At 36.8% G+C, this 17,627-nt stretch overlaps 2 protein-coding genes and 1 pseudogene across 9 annotated transcripts; 1 reads left to right on the forward strand and 2 right to left on the reverse strand.

The window, feature by feature from the left end:
- Positions 1 to 38: 38 nt before the first annotated feature.
- On the reverse strand, positions 39 to 1,299 carry LOC107495986 (probable carboxylesterase 2; annotated as a pseudogene).
- A 157-nt stretch (positions 1,300 to 1,456) lies between these two features.
- Positions 1,457 to 11,029, reverse strand: LOC107495943 (uncharacterized). 8 transcript variants are annotated; one of them, XR_008000502.1, is made up of 13 exons: positions 10,259 to 11,029; positions 10,080 to 10,182; positions 9,855 to 9,999; positions 5,845 to 6,260; positions 5,597 to 5,699; positions 5,305 to 5,513; positions 5,171 to 5,218; positions 4,550 to 4,586; positions 3,850 to 4,028; positions 3,440 to 3,616; positions 2,668 to 3,059; positions 2,172 to 2,250; positions 1,457 to 2,032 (listed from the first exon to the last, which is right to left on the reverse strand). XR_008000502.1 is itself a non-coding variant. In XM_052251357.1 (4 exons), the coding sequence occupies exons 1-3, from the start codon at positions 10,590 to 10,592 to the stop codon at positions 9,968 to 9,970; spliced, it is 456 nt and encodes a 151-aa protein (XP_052107317.1). In that variant the 5' UTR covers positions 10,593 to 11,029; the 3' UTR covers positions 5,717 to 6,260; positions 9,855 to 9,967. The 8 variants fall into 8 exon arrangements, 1 of the variants encoding a protein (XP_052107317.1); XR_008000503.1 differs by having other exon boundaries at positions 1,457 to 2,087; XR_008000500.1 differs by having other exon boundaries at positions 1,457 to 2,250; positions 5,597 to 5,683.
- Positions 11,030 to 13,615: 2,586 nt separating this feature from the next.
- LOC107495907 (uncharacterized) lies at positions 13,616 to 15,895 on the forward strand. Its single transcript, XM_021125967.1, has 3 exons — positions 13,616 to 14,186; positions 14,403 to 14,932; positions 15,074 to 15,895. The coding sequence occupies exons 1-3, from the start codon at positions 13,616 to 13,618 to the stop codon at positions 15,893 to 15,895; spliced, it is 1,923 nt and encodes a 640-aa protein (XP_020981626.1).
- The last annotated feature ends 1,732 nt before the right edge of the window (positions 15,896 to 17,627 follow it).

Genomic DNA, 17,627 nt, shown 5'->3' on the forward strand with positions numbered 1-17,627 from the left:
ATTCTTTACAATAACAATGTTTTGTAGATTTAGTTGAAACATGCATAAATTGGCTTGAAAGATTATAAAGTCACATAATAAAAGTTGAACATAGTGAAGAAAGAACAAAATGGTGATATTGAAAACTAAATTGGAGGGGCGTCCCTGTTAAAGAATTCAGCCATGCTTGTGATCAGTTCCTTTGACTTGTCACATTCAAGATCATGTATGTGAAATGCATGACCCTTCCCTTCAGTCTCCTCAATCTCCACCACCCCGGTCCAACTGCTTCGACTCAAGGCATCATACTAAAGCCTCCCTCTATCCTTCAGTACATCCTTCTCTTCTATGCACACAAACACCCTCCGACAACCCAACCAAGCCAAGCTAGGTGCATCGTCCGCCATTGGGTTAACCCACAGGTTGTCACTCTCTGGCATCGATGGGCATATAAACGGCCACAATCGATCAACTAACTCCTTTTGACCTGGTTCTGACACTTCCGATCCAATCGGAGTTGAACCCCAAAAATATGGGTGACTCAAACAAGCCCCTAGAATATCTATTGCCAAGATTCATATCAGGGTGCCCAGCCATCATAACTATGTTATGAACAATGTTAGCACCGGCACTATCACCCGCCAAAAATACTCTTTCAAAATCAGCATGCTCATTTAACCAAGGCTCAGGTCCATTGTTCTTCCCATGAGAAGCCACCCATTGCAGTGCAGTCCAAGCGTCATCATATGCGGCGGGAAGAGGATGTTCCGGTGCTAGCCTATACTGAACAGAAACTGCCACAACGTTGGCCTTGGAGACCAAAGCAGTAAGGTAGTTATGATATGCTGCATTAAAGGGTGAGTTGACACAAAAGGCACCACCATGGAAGTAGATCACGATAGGGAGCTTGTGGTTACGGGTGCTTTGTGGTGGGGGGAGGAAGAGACGTGCAGCGATGTTGTTTTGAGTCAAGTGTGATGTTTTTGGATGAGACAACACTGTGAGGGTAAAGGGAAGGTGGGACAATATCTGTTCCCCTAAGCTTCTCAACGACTGTCGGTAAAGACACGAATAATATGAGGGAATTCTTGAGCTATTTCTGGTTGCACATCGGTTATGGTTGTTGAGTTTGTGCTGCTTTCCATGGAGTTGAGGCTTGGAGAGTAATTGAGTGAGGATAAGAGAAGTTTTGAGATGGATGATGTTGGTTGAGGAGTGCTAGGCCAACAACTTTTGTGTTTTGTAACCATCAATTGGTCGTTAAGAGTATTTTTAATGGTGTGAGATTAAATCCAATGGTGTGAGATCATTCAATTTTCTTTTGATGGTTAAATACTGGCCAACTTTTTAAAAAGAATAGAACTCAAAATAGCCCCTGACAATTACCTCAAAAGACAACGAGGCCCTTAACAAAAAGAAAACCCAACCCGGCACCTGACAATTACTTCGAAAGGACAACCAGGCTCCTGTGGTCAGGGCCGGATGGAGTATTCACTCTTTTAAAAATTACTAACCCCGAAAAATTCTCGTAGAGAATTTTGGTCCTCACGTCAATGTCAAGTGACCTTCATTCGGTCCATGGCAGCAACATATTGGTGTTTTTATAATTGAGTCAACATACACTACAAGAAAAATAATTTTTAACGGCCATTTTTTGTTTTTAGCGGCAATAAAAATAGCCATTAATACATTTACCGGCAATTAGACATTAGCCGTCTTATGCTTTGTCGCTAAAAGGTTTTAATGGCAATTATAACATTTATCGGTAAAGGCATTTTTCAATGTAGCAATACAAGTGTTAGCAATGATCTAAAGGTACACCTTTAAAAGTAGCCTAGCTTTCGTTTTTAGTAATTGATCTAAGAATTTAAAAGTAAATGAGGAAGGAAAATCATGAATCATGAATATACTAAAGAATCTAAAACTATAAACCTTTGGCTACTTTTCAAGGAATTGATAACTTGGCAATATTTTTCGCCTTGACACTAATGACACAGTTCTCCTAACTTTGAAGTTGGTCTTTGCTCTTGCTTTGCTTTGAAAAGTTCGAAACCTGTAGCCACAAGGGTCTCTTAATCTTTCTTTTAACCAGAAAAAGCTCCAGAGCACTGTACATAAAGAAACAGCTACCTTGCTAAAACTAAATAATAATTGTTCAGTATATGTACATTATTAACATTACACTCCCTTACCAGGAGCCATACTAAAGCATGAAACATTCAGGTTCAGAAGACGTTTTGCTAACTCGTTCTTTAAACCAGATACTGCATCCTAAAATTTTAAAAAACAATAAAAAACGATAAGACAGAATGTATTAGCTCTATGCTGAGAGAATAAATAGGAAAAAAAAAGTCAATATAAATAAAAATGAACAACTCGTGACTACAACTATTCAAGTTTCAGAGTCTTCACATGATCCTAATCTAAGCCATTTAAATAAGATTCATAAACATGCATCATATTGATAAGTTCTGAATACTACAAAGACATTGATGTGCCTATGATAAAATCTAGCATGCATTTTGGTGTTTTGTACATGCTAAATTATAATCAATATATACAAGTTTGGACAGTAACACATCAATGTAGTCCTCTTTACAATTTTAAGACAATAGAACACGAACAGTACAATACAAACACTGGTTGCATATACAATTAGAATTGAGTCTCAAGAGAACAGAGGAGTACCAATTCTTTGGCACGTTTGATACGGCGCACGACGGTGCAAAAGAAGAATGCAGTGGTGGCCCGTGAGAAGAACACTAGAAGATATTATAATCAAGCTTGTAGTAATAAGTTTAAAAATTCTAATTAAATTTTCAAACACAGTACTTAAATGTTTTGTTACTTTGAACCAAAGTAAATTTTCTAGAAGTACCATACTACTGCAGCTTATGGCATGGCAAAGATTTGCAACCTACTAAGGTACTACTACTAGCAATAAACAAATCTTGGGGCATGGCACCACTCTTGATTTCTTGGATATCCACAACAGTCAATTCCCCTTTTCAAGCAAAAAAATAAAATACTTGAGAGGTGGAGGGAACATGAACTACAAATAACTGCTTTCAGTAGATGATCTGCAAAAAAATAAAATACTCGTGCATCAGCAAGGCATCTGAAATTCGATTTCAGTAGGTGATCTGTTCACTGAGCTTTGTTTCCTACTGGACCAAGTCACAGGATTAGATCCCAAAAGCTGTTAAAACATTTGACAAACAAACAACACTTATAGAAAGATCATATCTCACTGAACAAAAAAAAAAGTGAAGAGTGAAAAGAGCTGATGAACTTAACTTGCAGCCTATGGTATAAGCTTCATAAAATAAAATAAACCACTCCATCACAAGCTCAAAAAGCTAGAACATAAACGGATACTAATAAAAAGTAAAATAGTACCAAAAAGAGAGCTTTTTTATATTTAAATTTATTTGGGCATGCAGCATTATGTTGTATTCACCTGGAGGAAATTTCCAAGAAGTGGTGGCAGCATAGGGAAAACTGTGGAATGAGGTGGTTGATGTTGTTGTTGTTGAGTTGAATAAGCATAATTATAAAAGGAGTACGGATATGGCACTGTTCTTTGGTTCCTGCATTGCAGGTTCTGAGATATGGAATAGTTTCTCTCATTCTAGTCCTGTGTTGTTTGCATTGTAGGAATAGAGAATCCACACCAAAGCGAATTTCAAAAAAGCAAAAGTAGTTGCTTCAGAACAAGGAAGAAGCTAACAAAAAGCAAAACATAGATAGATAGATAATTGAATAAGCAAATTCCAATCACACTTCTTTTTTTCTTATTTGAAAAAGTCTGATATTATTTCGAGACAAAATGTGAAAAGAGAAAAAAAAAAGAAGGTAAGGTAAGGTTACCTTTTTAGGGAGAAGTTACTGTATCCGAAGAGAATCGGATTCTTTTCCAATGGATTGTGAACATGGATGATAGTTTTGATTATGATTATTATTATTATTAACATCATTCACTTCTTTAACACATCCATCATCATGTTCCTCAAAAGATTGGTTCCTATGTTGGCTTGATGAAATCCTACCTGCCAAAAACACAAAACAAAATAACTCATTTATAATAATTTAATGAACAGTGTTTTGGCCTTGTTATTATTGTTCCTTTTTTGTTTAATGTGGTTTCATGAAAATGCCATTAGAAGAAGATTTAAAAGGACATATGGGTTGTCAGTGTTGCTACTCAAATTTGGCATCAACTAAATGCAAAAAGGAAGATACAATAAATGAGGAATAAACAATAATGTAGTTTCGCAGAGATTTCCCAAAGTTATGCATATATGAGAGATCATAGCCTTTTCTTTTAGAACTTAAAAAACGTGCCAAGAGAGAAACAACGATGGACACTCTTTGCTTTCAATACACCCAACTTATTTATTATTTATTATTATAAACTCTTTAATTATTTCACGTACCAACATTTATATTTATTATTTTTATTTTATGCATATCACAACAATGAAAATAAAAGAAAGAAAAATCTCATTGTTTTGTTGATGATCATGTGCTTTGATTTGAAGTAAAAGTCAAAGAAGATTTTTATTAGTACCTTGTCCTCCCAAGTCACCCCTCATGCTTCTGTACATCTGGTTTTGAAGGGAAAAAAAAGAGAGAATGAATATCATAACAACACCACCCCATAAACAAAAAAAGCAAGCAGAGGATTAAGAAACAGGGCCATAAGAAAAGCATAAGAGTGATAGCGAGAAGCCAAGAGAACAAAGCCAGAGACAAACATCATTGATAGGAACTAGGAAGAAAAGCGAGAAGCTGCGGCCAGTCCGAGGCGCTCGAGGCAGAGAGCACTTCAAAAGGAATTCAATAGCATAAGAAACCAAAAACAGCATATTTTGTGAGAATCAAGTTTAAAACTGCAGGTATTCAATAGCAACTAGACATCCACACTACATGCAACACTGAATGTTACCTTTGCAGTACAGCTCCATCTAAAGGATCATCAAATGTTAAGAGGATCGAGTATAATGAACTTTACTTCTTATCGCTAAGCTTAATTCGTCCATACAGATTAATTGATACAACTATAAGAATGAAATTTCATATGATCCTAATTTACCTTCAAATCATCTTAAATGTTGAGAATTAGGCAGATCATTTCTAAATATGTGACAGTAGAAAGAAAATAATAAATAGCAAAGAGATGTCGCCATACCTTGTATTCTGGATTATCTCGAGTGCGAAGGAGCTCCATACCAAAAGCCTAAATAGTATGCAACCACAAAGATCTTTGAAAGATGGGCACAGGATACCAAAATAGTAGAGACATATAATAGCATCGACTGTTACCTTCTCATAAAATTCTATAGAACGCTTAAGATCACCGACTCGAAGCATCACTTGGCACAAGGGCTTGGGAGTGGGGCCTCTTTCCAAAAGTTCAAATTTGTAGCCATCAGGATCTTCAATGAATGCAATGACAGTGCTGCCTCCCTTGACAGGACCAGGCTCTCTAGTTATCTTGCCACCCTTCACTCTTACTAGTTCCACTGTGAAAACTGTAATGAAGACCAAAAAGTGAATTATGGATCATAGAAGCAACATTGGTAGAACTCAAAACTGTGCAATTTGTTAATATTACCTCTTCGGATTGAAAATCCATGAATTCAATGCTGAAACTATCTTCCCTCTTATATTCTAACTCCAATGTGCCCTAAGTTGCTAGCAACTGCAAATTTGAAATCCTATGACATTTGCAGAATTTAACACAAGTATTCACAAAATTAAAAGCGAAACATCATCAGTAGCATCTTCAAATTTGAAAGCAACAACACTTGAAATTGCTGATAAATAAAATTGAGCTAGAGAGAGAGAGGAGAATTGGTGAACCTTGTTGCAAACAGCGGCGGAGTTTAAGGAGAGTGAAGGTATGCAGAGAGGGAGAAGCTTGGAGAGTAAGGGCTCAAGCTTGGAATCGTTGCAGAGAGCCAAACGAGTGAGCATCTGATCAAGAACCTCCTTAACCTCCGCGTTGGCTTTCCTGCCACCATTAACGATGCTTTAAGATAGGAACCGAACCTAGCAATGGAGATCTGAGACACGAACGAGCAAGAATAGCGATGCAGATATGAGGGGAGAGGATGGAAACATGAAGAACGATCAATTTGAATGAGTGTGAATCAGTGAAGGATGATGGACGGTCGTTGGCGATGGTAAGACCTGCGGCGGTGGTCAGCGGCGGTGGGAAACGCTTGAGGAGTTTCTCCTTAGGTTACTTGATTTAGGGAAGACAGTTTGTGAGTCATCTGAATTAGGAAGACGAGATTAAAAAGAATATAATAAAGCTTGTTTGAAATCATTTAACATCAGAAAAGAATTCTATTTCCTTTAAGAAAAGAATTTATTTCTATTTGAAATTCAATTTCATGATTTGAAATAACTATAATATATTAATAGAATAGAATTCAAGTTTAAATGAGAATTGATTTGGAAATAAGGGTCTGATTTACAAATGAAAGAAAAATGAGAATTGAAATTCTCAAATGAATTCAAATCATTCATTTTTAATTATTCTAAAACAAGAACCAGAATTCAACTCTTGAGTGAATTCTAATTCCTAGCATTTCAAACAAGCTCATAAAGAATTAGCGACAATATTAATAATTGCCACCATTAATTTAGAAAGTAGGATTAAAAGTATAAAAAGACAATAATGTAGTGGCGATAGTAATAATTGCTATTATAACATACAGCAATAACGGTAAATATATAATTGCCACAAAAAGATATTTTAAATAAAAGAAAAAGTGACTATTGTATTATGGCCAGTGAAAATTTGTCGCTAAAATTAATTTTTCTTGTAGTGATAGCAATAAGAATAACAACAAGTTAGTATTTCATTATAAATTTATAACCACAACAAGTGTAATTACCTGTACATGTGATAAGATTGAAATTGTAATTTTAAATTATTTTTTAAAAATTAATTTGAATTATAATAATTTGATTAATAAAAAATTAACATGTTATGTATTTGTTTTTTTAATCGATTTTAATAATCTATTTCTTCAATAAATCAAACATATATACTGAATGTGATGATAAATAATATAGTAATAGTTAAATCTACCAACGAATATATTGGCTATTATCACACTATAAAACAAATTAAATATAAAAGCTATTAGAACTTATAAATCTATAAAATCGCACTGTCTTTGATTCGCGTGCAAATGTTTACTTATCAAATAAACTTAAAATATGAACCAAAAACATTTATAAAATGGACATAGCATCACATGAAAGAATAATGGAAAATAATCAACTTACTTTATCATCCATAAAAACCATTTCTATGTAAGTCATTTTGTTCTTGTCAAATTTGGATGAGACTTTCCATAACCTTATAATTCTTGCCTTTATTTTTCAAACTTTTTCATTACATAATCTACCATAAATAACACTGTTGATAGAATTGTAGTTAGTAGTCCTATTTATGCCATTATATTTTATTAACCTTTATGATTAATTTAATAGAGATACTTACTCAATATATATGTTATCTACATTAATTATATGCCAATATTTTTAGGAAAGAGCTAAAAGAGGAGATATATAAATATATATAATATTATTGCTATATAGGAAGCATACATAAATTGCTATATTTTTTTAATTATATTATACAAATTAAAATTATAGTATCATGTTATTAATTTTAGATACTTGCTACGATTATATCAAATTTAATTATGACTCTAAACAATTAAAATAGATAACATTCAATATTATTTTTTTTCTTTTTTACATTCAATATTTACTGTAAATATAAAAAGTAGAATAATTAATGACAAAATATGAGTAGAAGATAAAACATATTAATTAAAATTTAATTTATTATTTAATTAATCTTGTGTCCATACGATATAACTTTATGAAAATGTTATGAATCAAAACCTTTTTTATTCTACAAAAAAATACTATATAGCCTTTAGTAGTACAAAAATAATTATAAGAATTAATTATTGATATTGATATTAATCACAATTGATTATTGATACCCTAATTTTTTAAAAATATATTTTACCTTTTTAAAATATAATGCATGTACCGTATAGAACTTATTATTATTATTATTATTATTATTATTATTATTATTATTATTATTATTATCAAATTAAATTTAATAACACATTAAATATTGATTTGATATAATTATAATGAAGATATTTTCTTAAATTAATATAATCATGATTCATGAGATAATTGTAATATAATTAGAATAAATTTATTTAAGAGAAAAAAAAGAGTTCATGTGTAATTTCTAAAATTTATAATAATTTTTTTATTTATGTATACGTATATATTAATTTTGAGCCGGCTCATGAGCTTTCGGTGAGCTAAACTTAAGCTTAAGAAATAGACTCGATTATTAATGAATTGAGCTGTGAGTTTGTGAGTTGAGCTTGAACTTGGTCTAACTCGACTCAACTCGGTTCATTTTTAGTCTTACATTGAAAAGATTAGTATATTTTTATGTTATAGAAAAAGAAAAGAAACAATAATAAATGACAAATTACTTTCAATAAGAGATTAATTTATTGTGATTTTGAGAAATTATTTTCTTATATATTACACAATATATAATAATGAGGAGTGCTAGGAGGACAGTAATTTTTGTGATTTGTAGCCATCAATGATAGTTTTAATGGTGTGAGATTGATGTGAGATTTTATCCAATGGTTCACTTTTCTTTGTTGGTTATATGCTGGCCATAATTGAATAAAGTTGCTAGCCCTAGACTTTTCCTATAATTTGTTTTTTATGAAAAGGGGTACTGTAGTTTACTACTACTAAATCTAGAAGTATGAAACAAAAAATCTTGGAATTAAATTACACCTGCAGTGTCCTATATTTCAGATAAGGGAAAACGGACCTTAAGGCAAGAGCCTCTCCTTTTCTCTCACTCCATTATCTTTCTCTTTCTCTTTCTTCTTTTTCTATCTCTACATTCATACATGCTACTTTCAACACTAATCCTTCACCTTCCATAAATAAACTCACTACCCTTTTTCACTACTACTTCTCTTCCTTTTTATTAACATGCTTTAATTCATTTATGCATTGCTTTCTTTCAAGTTTCAACCCTATATATGTAGAGTTACTTGAATCCTTAAAAAGCCTATCTTTTTCTCTCCAAAACCAATGCAAATCATCATTCACTCATCTATCACCATATAATCACACCCTTCTTTCAATTCAAGTTCAACCATTCTTACTATATTTACTTCACCATCATTTTTACTTTTTTAATTCCTATTAATTAATTAAATTAACTACTTTCTCTCTCTCTCACTCATCCCCTAAACCCTCAACAACAACAACATGAACATGAACATGTTCCTAAGTAGTAGGAAGAAAATTTTTTACAATGATATAACTACTAGTTCAACTTCAGATTCAGGTGGTAGTAGTTGTGGAAGTGCAAGTGACTTAAGCCATGAAAACAACAACAACAACCTCAACCTTATTCATCATGAACCTACATTGACCTTAGATTTTGATACGGCCGTTACCAAATAAATCGGATTTACGAGCTATAACTCGGCCGAACCGTTACAAATCAGCCGTTAATTCAAATAATATCGCTTAATAAAGACAATTTCCAGTAAGAGAATTTCAGACTTCAATTACTAAAATCCTTTCAATTTAAAACAACCAGAAACCTCTATTTTGAACAAAATCATACATTATATCAATCGAACCAGCAATCATATTCATCCAATACAAATCAGACAATTCATAAGACTCACATAATCCCCAGAAATGCATTTTGCACATCATATCTATTTATACCAATTCCAGATGAATAAATTGAGTTTTCTGAAAAAGGCCCTTACCTCAAATATGCAAAACCATAACCCTACGCGTCATAGGAAAGCCTTTCGTCTCGGCCCGAAACCAACAACCAAAATCCCAGCTCCGCTTGCTTTTCTCAATAGCAGAAATAGCCTCAACGCAACATATAAGCTTGGATACTAATTCCTAATACATCAATATCGCGAAAAATCTCAAAACTCATAACTGAAAGCTAATGGCGAGGGTTTCGAGATAGAGACACTTACTGAAATAGCAAAGCGAAACAGCCGCAACTCCAACTCGACCAGGCAGCAGCTCCGTCAACAATTTTTTAGCGACGGCAGCGGCCTGAATCTCTAACGACAGCAACTGTAATAGCTATGTAGTGACAATAAGGTTCCAAGAATTCAAAAGAATTGAAAACTAGAAGCAAGTACGCCCTTACCGGCAGTAGATCCCGGCAACAAAAACTTGGCAGCGCGACCCACCATGATGGCGACAACTGGGCAATGACAGAGCTCTGGTGAAGCTCCCTGGCGGCGGCGGCAGCGACGTGTCTCGGCGGCCGAGCACGGTGGCGCGATTGGCTTCTCCTCCGGCAGCGGCCTCTTCCCAGGTTTTCTCTCTCTCTCTTTGCGGATCTGCTCAACGGTGATAGACCTAGAGGTGGCGGCTCTGGAGGAACGGCGACGGCAGCTCAGCAACGGCGATGACAGCAGCGCCGCCCTCCCCATGCGCACGCACGCGCGCTCTCTCTTTCTCGCGTCGGGCTCCTGCATCGCATCCCTCACGTTCGCAGTTCTGGGTTCGGCGTGGCTCAATGGCGATCGACGGCGACTCCCAGATCTCCAGCGATGGCGGCGAGGTGCAGCGGCTGAACAGCGCCTCCTTCCTCTCCCTGCGCGCTCCCTTCGTCCTCCCTTCGTGCACGAGCTCTCTCTCTCTCTCTCTCGTCGTCGTGATTATCTTCAGGCGATGGAATGGGGTGATGGATGGCAGAACCACGACTGGGCAGGGACGAAGGGCACGGTTTCGGCGGCGACGCTCCTCGCGGTTCCGGCGATAAGGAGGACGGCGTCTCCCTCCTCTCTGAACCCTTCTTCTCTCATATCTCCCTTTCAGCTTCTCTTCTTTCTCATTGCAGCGTTGATGCTGCTTCTAATTGTGTTGCGTTTGTGTGAATGAAAGGAAGAAGGGAAACAGGTTGAGTGCGGCAGCTAGGTTGGGAATTAGGGTTTCACTATTTTGAAAAAAGTAGGGTTAGGGTTAAGCTAGGGGTAGTTTTGTAATTTCAAATAAAAATAGGGATAATGTAGCAATTGAAACCCAAATTAAATCCAACACTAATGATATATAGAAAATACTATTTGTTTATCAATTTCACAAATTATTTTCAATAAAGTGTCCAAATCAAATAACTAGAAATAATATAATTAAATCCTTTATTTTTCCAAAACAATAGTATCAATATTTTAAAATATTCATTATTTAGTCTAAATCATATAAAAATTCTTATTATTTCACAACTACCAACTTTACAATTTAAATATATAAAATAACTCAATAATTGTAAAATTAAATAAAATCTTAATTTAAATAGCCGAAACTCATTATTTTTGGATTTTTAGAACTTTAAGTTGTAAATAGAAAAATAATCCATAATTATAGAGTTTAGATGAAAAGCTTAATTTATTTCAAATCCAATTAATCAAAACTATCTTTAATTATCTTCAATAAGATAATTTATGAAATTAATACTGTAAATAAATATATGGTCTGAGATTAGTTCAAAATAGGACTTTTCAAAAGTCTTGGGTTTTACAGATACCCTATGATGGGTTAGGGGATCCGAAGACATATATAAAAAAATTCCAATCTATAATGATCGTGAATGGTGCTTCGGATAAAATCTTATGCCATTGTTTTCCTTCTTATTTAGATGGTCATGCACTTGATTAGTTTTTCTCTTTACCTGTAGATTCAATTTCTCGTTTTTAGGAATTAGCAATGCTCTTCGAGGATCATTTTGCTGGTTTTGCTATTTATTTACATGACTTTGACTATTTGAATACTATAAAGCAGGGGAAAATGAAAGTCTCAAGGATTAAATGACTCGTTTCACCAAGGTAGACGTGACTATACCAAATCTTCATCCCGATGTATACCTGCATGCCATTAAAAGTGGTATCTGGCCGGGCAAGTTCCAAGAATCCATTACTGTTGGCAAACCGAAAACCCTGGCCGAGTTTCGAGAAAAAGCAAAAGGACAAATTGATATTGAGGAGTTACGCCAAGCTTGGAGGTCAGACAAAACCCAGTACAAGGAGGATGACAAGCCTCGGGAAAATAAGAAAAATTTCAAATTAACACCAAGATACGAGAGCTATACTCAATTTAATACAAAGAGGGACGACATAATCAGAGAAATTCTCAACTCTAAGCTGATCAAACCACCTAGGAAGGCCGGAACTTACCAAGACACAAAAAATGCGGATAAATCCAAATACTGCAGCTTCCATCAAAAGCACGGTCACACAACCGATGAATGCATTATAGCTAAGGATCTGCTAGAGCGTTTAGCTCGGCAGCGTCACCTGGACAAATAAATTGGCAGACATATACACAGACATCCCCCTTACTCAACTGACAACAAATCTGTAGGACAACACTCCCGAGACAAGGAAAAGGCGACCTCCAGTAACCCTGACCAACCCCGAGGGGTAATTAACTGTATTTCTAGTGGTTTTGCAGGTGGAGGAGCCACAAGCTCGGCATGAAAATGTTCATACCGAGCAATGTTTTCAATCAAAGGTGGTACTGCTTAAGATCTGGCACCACCACATCTTCCGCAGATGATGTTCCAGGCGTCCGACCTTATTACGACCACTCCGAACTTGGGCGACCCTGTGGTAATTGCGGTTTAGTTAGGTGACCTTCTGGTACGCAAAATACTATTGGATCCAGGAAGTAGCACAGACGTCCTCTTTTACTCAACCTTCCAAAAAATAAAGCTCAATGATAAGATCCTCTAACCTACTACAGGAGATCTGGTCGGGTTTTCAGGTGAACGCGTCCCTTTGCTAGGGTCTGTGTGGTTAAAAGCCACACTGGGTGAGCATCCCTTATCCAACACCTACGATATACAGTATTTAGTGGTTGACTGTTTTAGCCCATATAATCTGATACTTGGTCGCCCCTTTTTGAACAAATTCAGCGCCTTTGTATCTACTGTTCATCTCTGTATAAAGTTTCATGTGCAGGATGACATTGTTGCCACCATTCATAGCGACCATAGAGAAGCTCGGCAATGCTATAACATCAGCCTCAAGCATGTCAACTGACCTACAGCAACACAAGTGAACAACATCCGCAACATCGGAGAATCAACAGCCTTATCCGATCTCGATCCCAGAGCCGAGTTCCTTGAAAGGCCAACACCTACAGAGGATTTGCAAAGAATTTATTTTGACAATAACTCAGAAAAATTTACATATGTAGGTACAACAATCAGCCTTGAGGAGAAGAGCAGACTGCAAAAGTTTTTATCTCAATATACCGACCTATTTGCTTGAACATCCGCCGATATGCCGGGGATTGATCCCACAGTCATATCACACAAGCTGGCACTAGATCCATCAATAAAGCCTATAGCTCAGAAAAAGAGGAACTTGGGTGACGAAAAAAGGCAAGCGTCCTTGGAGGAAACCAGAAAGCTACTCCAGGCTGGTTTCATAAGAGAAATTCGGTTCACCACTTGGCTGGCGAACGTGGTTATGTTAAAAAATAAAATGGTAAATGGTGCATGTGTGTTGATTTCACCGATCTCAACAAAGCATGCCTCAAAGATGCTTACCCTCCACCCTTTATTGATTCCCTAGTTGATAATGCATCAGGTTACCAAACTTTGAGTTTTATGGATGCATATTTTGGGTATAACCAAATTCTTATGCATCCATCCGACCAAAACAAAACTGCTTTTGTTATTGCCAATGATAATTATTGCTATAATGTCATGCCTTTTGGACTAAAGAATGCAGGTGTAACTTATCAGCGGCTTATGGACAAGGTCTTCGCCCACCAAATCGGAAAGAACTTGGAGGTATATGTCGATGACATGGTGGTCAAAACTAAGCTCGACAACGACCATCTAGCCGATCTTTCAGAAATCTTTGGCCAAATACGACAATACAATATGCAACTAAATCTGGAGAAATGTGCATTCGGAGTACAAGGAGAAAAATTCCTCGGCTTCCTGCTAACAAATCGAGGAATTGAAGCAAATCCAGAAAAATGCCGAGCCATATTAGATATGGCGAGCCCACAAACTATCAAAGAAGTACAACGCCTTACAGGGAGAATGGCAGCCCTCTTAAGTTTTTTACCATGCTTAGCATCTAAATCATTTCATTTTTTCCAAACACTTAAAAAGAAAAACAATTTCTAGTGGAATGAAGAATGTGAGCCAGCCTTTTTAGACCTAAAAACAACGATTTTGAAACCTCCGATTTTACAAAAACCTCTTCCAGGGGAAGAACTTTACTTATATTTGTCTGTTACTGATTGGGCTGTGAGTTCCGTACTTGTTACAGAAAGGGAGAAAGTACAACAACCGATTTATTTCATCAGCAAATCACTTCAAAATGCCGAGCTCCGATATCCGAAGATTGAAAAGCTCGTACTGACACTAATCTTGATAGCTCGTCGTCTTCGACCTTACTTCCAGAGCCACATTATCAATGTGCGGACTGACCAGCCCTTGAGACATGTGTTACACAAACCTGAACTGGCTGGCCGACTCATTAAATGGTCGGTGGAACTATCTGAATTCGATATTCAATATAAAAGCAGAGGACCAATCAAGTCACAATATCTTTCCAATTTTCTCGCCGAATTCACTAAACCAGATCCAACAACCAGCTTGGCAACATGGACGCTATATGTTGATGGAGCATCCAACCCACAAGGATGCGAGGCAGGAATCATTCTAGAAGATGGAAATGGTTTTGTTCTAGAACAATCCTTGCACTTGTCGTTTAAAGCAAGTAACAATCAATCCAAATATGAGGCACTAATCGTTGGACTAAAGCTTGCAGCCGACCTAAATATATCTGAACTACAGGTATACTGTGATTCTTTACTTGTCGTCCAACAGGTAAATGGTATTTACCAAGTAAAAGATTCTTTACTAGCAAAATACCTTGAGATCGTCAAAGGATTAATTTCGAAATTTCATAAGTGTGAATTACATCACATACCTCAGGAAAATAATCACCGAGCCGATATCTTGTCTAAACTTGCAAGTTCCCAGACACCAACTTCCTCTTTATATAGATCTACATTGCTTACACCAAGTGTAACTTTAGCTGAGGTTTTGAGTTTAACTCAAGAAGAAGACTGGCGACAACCTTACAAAGAATACATAAAATCTGGGAACATCCCACCCGGTACCACAAATATAGCGAAATTTAAAAGACTGGCATCTTTCTTTATTGTCTATGATAACTGTTTGTATAGGCGAGGTTTCTCTCGACCTTTGTTGAAATGTCTTTCCAGGAACGAAGCCGAACTTGCACTGGCTGAAGCCCATGAGGGTATCTGTGGCACACACATCGGCGGCCGAAGTTTGTCCTCAAAACTATTGCGCACGGGTTTTTATTGGCCAACAATCCAAAAGGACAGCACTGACAAAGTTAAGACATGCCAGAATTGCCAAATGCACGGCACCATCACACATTTACCAGCTGAGGTTCTCCACAGTTCCGAGGCAACTTGGCCATTCCATCAATGGGGGCTTGACATTATTGGGCCTTTTCCATTAGCACTTGGCCAGTTTGCCGATCATAAATTCACTTCTTTCTTGCAGAATCTCAAAATCAAACAATATTTTTCATCAGTCGAACACCCGCAAACAAACGGATTAGCAGAGGCTGCTAATAAGGTCATCTTACACGCGCTAAGGAAAAAGCTCGACGAGGCAAAGGGCCTCTGGTATGATCCTGAAATAATATGGGATACAACACCACTGTACATTCAACAACCAGGGGGACACCTTTCAGATTGGTGTATGGTTCAGAGGCAATGATTCCAGTGGAGATCTCTCAATCTTCAATCCGAGCACAAATCAATGATACTGCACTGTCAGACCAGTCCAGGAGGCACGACTTGGATATGATTGAAGAGGTTCGATCCTCGGCAGCAATCTGACACCGAGCTATACAACAGCGTATAGCTCGGCAATACAACAAAAAGCTCCAACCGAGAATGTTTCATCCCAACGACCTAGTACTGAGGAAAACCGAGCAAGCTAGAAAGCCTTCGAGCCATGAAAAGTTAGCAGCAAATTGGGAAGGACCGTTTCGCGTCAGAGAAGTGCTCGGTAATGGGGCATATAGGTTAGAAACCCTTGATGGTATTACTATACCAAATACTTGGTTCATTTCCTCTTTAAAATTGTATTACAGTTAAAAGACAGGGACAAGCAAGTACTCTTTTTCCTACTCACAAGATTTTTCCCAAAAATCGGGTTTTGCTTGGAGAGGTTTTAACGAGGCTTGCCTACCTGCGCCTTTTTAATAAAGGATTCACAAAACAATATATTTCATTCATCACTTGTCCATTGTTTACATATTCATCAAACTTATCAAATTTGCCTAATGTGCCTCTAACGAATTCGGTTCAACCCGAACAAAATATCATCTGATATCAAATCTCAAAACCGACTATTGCATTTTTGAGTTATATTCTAATGAGCAATATTAACATACATAATCATAATTCACAAACTCACACCCAAAACAGTGAGTATCAAAATGTCAAACAAGTACAAACAGTACTTTCATAAATAAACATCAAAGTTAAAATTGTTTTCATCAAAATATTTTAACCAAAAGAAACCAACAATAAGGAAATCCTTAGACTTATTCGTTGAGATTGTCCACACCATCCTCGGCAACTTCTTCATCTTCAACCAAGTTCCCATCCCGGACAATCTTCCCGGGATCCATTTTCGACAAATCCTGGTCAGGAAGCAAGAACTTCGCTTGCAGAACAGCCCGCTCGAAACCTTCTATGAAGGCGTCCAAAATCTCTATGTGTTTTGACTTCTCTAGCTCCTTCATTTTTACAGTAACTTCTATAATTTGCTCCTGCAGGCTTGCAAGCTCAGCATTCTTTTTCTTCAGCAACTCTGACTCCTTTTCATACTTGTCCTTCATAGTAGAAAGCTCCTTTTCCTTCTCCGAGACCTTTCCTTCTAGTTCAACAATAAATTTGTTCTTCGCCCCAAGCTCGTTGGTGCGCGAAATTGTGAACAATACTTTTCAACAACTCTCATAATCCCCGGTCATGAGCCCCAAAAACTTGGTAGCTCAATACCATGGCATTACACAACTTCGCACAACTAACCAGTAAGTGCACTGGGTCGTCCAAGTAATAAACCTTACGCGAGTAAGGGTCGATCCCACGGAGATTGTTAGTATTGAAGCAAGCTATGGTCATCTTGTAAATCTTAGTCAGGCAAACTCAATTGGTAATGGTGATGAACGAAAATAACACAAAGGTAAAGATAGTGATACTTATGTAATTCATTGGTAGGAACTTCAGATAAGCGCATGAAGATGCCTTCCCTTCCGTCTCTCTGCTTTCCTACTGTCTTCATCCAATCCTTCTTACTCCTTTCCATGGCAAGCTTAAGCAAGGGTTTCACCGTTGTCAGTGGCTACCTCCCATCCTCTCAGTGAAAGCGATTGCATATGCTCTGTCACAGCATAGCGGAATTCATCTGTCGGTTCTCAATCAGGCCGGAATAGAATCCA

The sequence above is a fragment of the Arachis duranensis genome, chromosome 6, assembly GCF_000817695.3.
Source record: "Arachis duranensis cultivar V14167 chromosome 6, aradu.V14167.gnm2.J7QH, whole genome shotgun sequence".
In the NCBI taxonomy this organism is placed as follows: domain Eukaryota; kingdom Viridiplantae; phylum Streptophyta; class Magnoliopsida; order Fabales; family Fabaceae; genus Arachis; species Arachis duranensis.

Excerpts from the sequence above, each read along its gene's own strand:
- LOC107495943 (XM_052251357.1), bottom strand. The coding sequence starts at position 10,592 with ATGCAGGAGCCCGACGCGAGAAAGAGAGAGCGCGCGTGCGTGCGCATG. Across the intron at positions 10,170-10,258 it reads GTTGCCGGGATCTACTGCCG|AGATTCAGGCCGCTGCCGTC; the intron begins GTAAGGGCGTAC and ends TGCTGTCGTTAG. Across the intron at positions 10,000-10,079 it reads TGTTTCGCTTTGCTATTTCA|GAATTAGTATCCAAGCTTAT; the intron begins GTAAGTGTCTCT and ends TTGATGTATTAG.
- LOC107495907 (XM_021125967.1), top strand. The coding sequence starts at position 13,616 with ATGTGTGTTGATTTCACCGATCTCAACAAAGCATGCCTCAAAGATGCT. Across the intron at positions 14,187-14,402 it reads GAGAATGGCAGCCCTCTTAA|AAAGGGAGAAAGTACAACAA; the intron begins GTTTTTTACCAT and ends TACTTGTTACAG. Across the intron at positions 14,933-15,073 it reads TAAATATATCTGAACTACAG|GAAAATAATCACCGAGCCGA; the intron begins GTATACTGTGAT and ends CACATACCTCAG.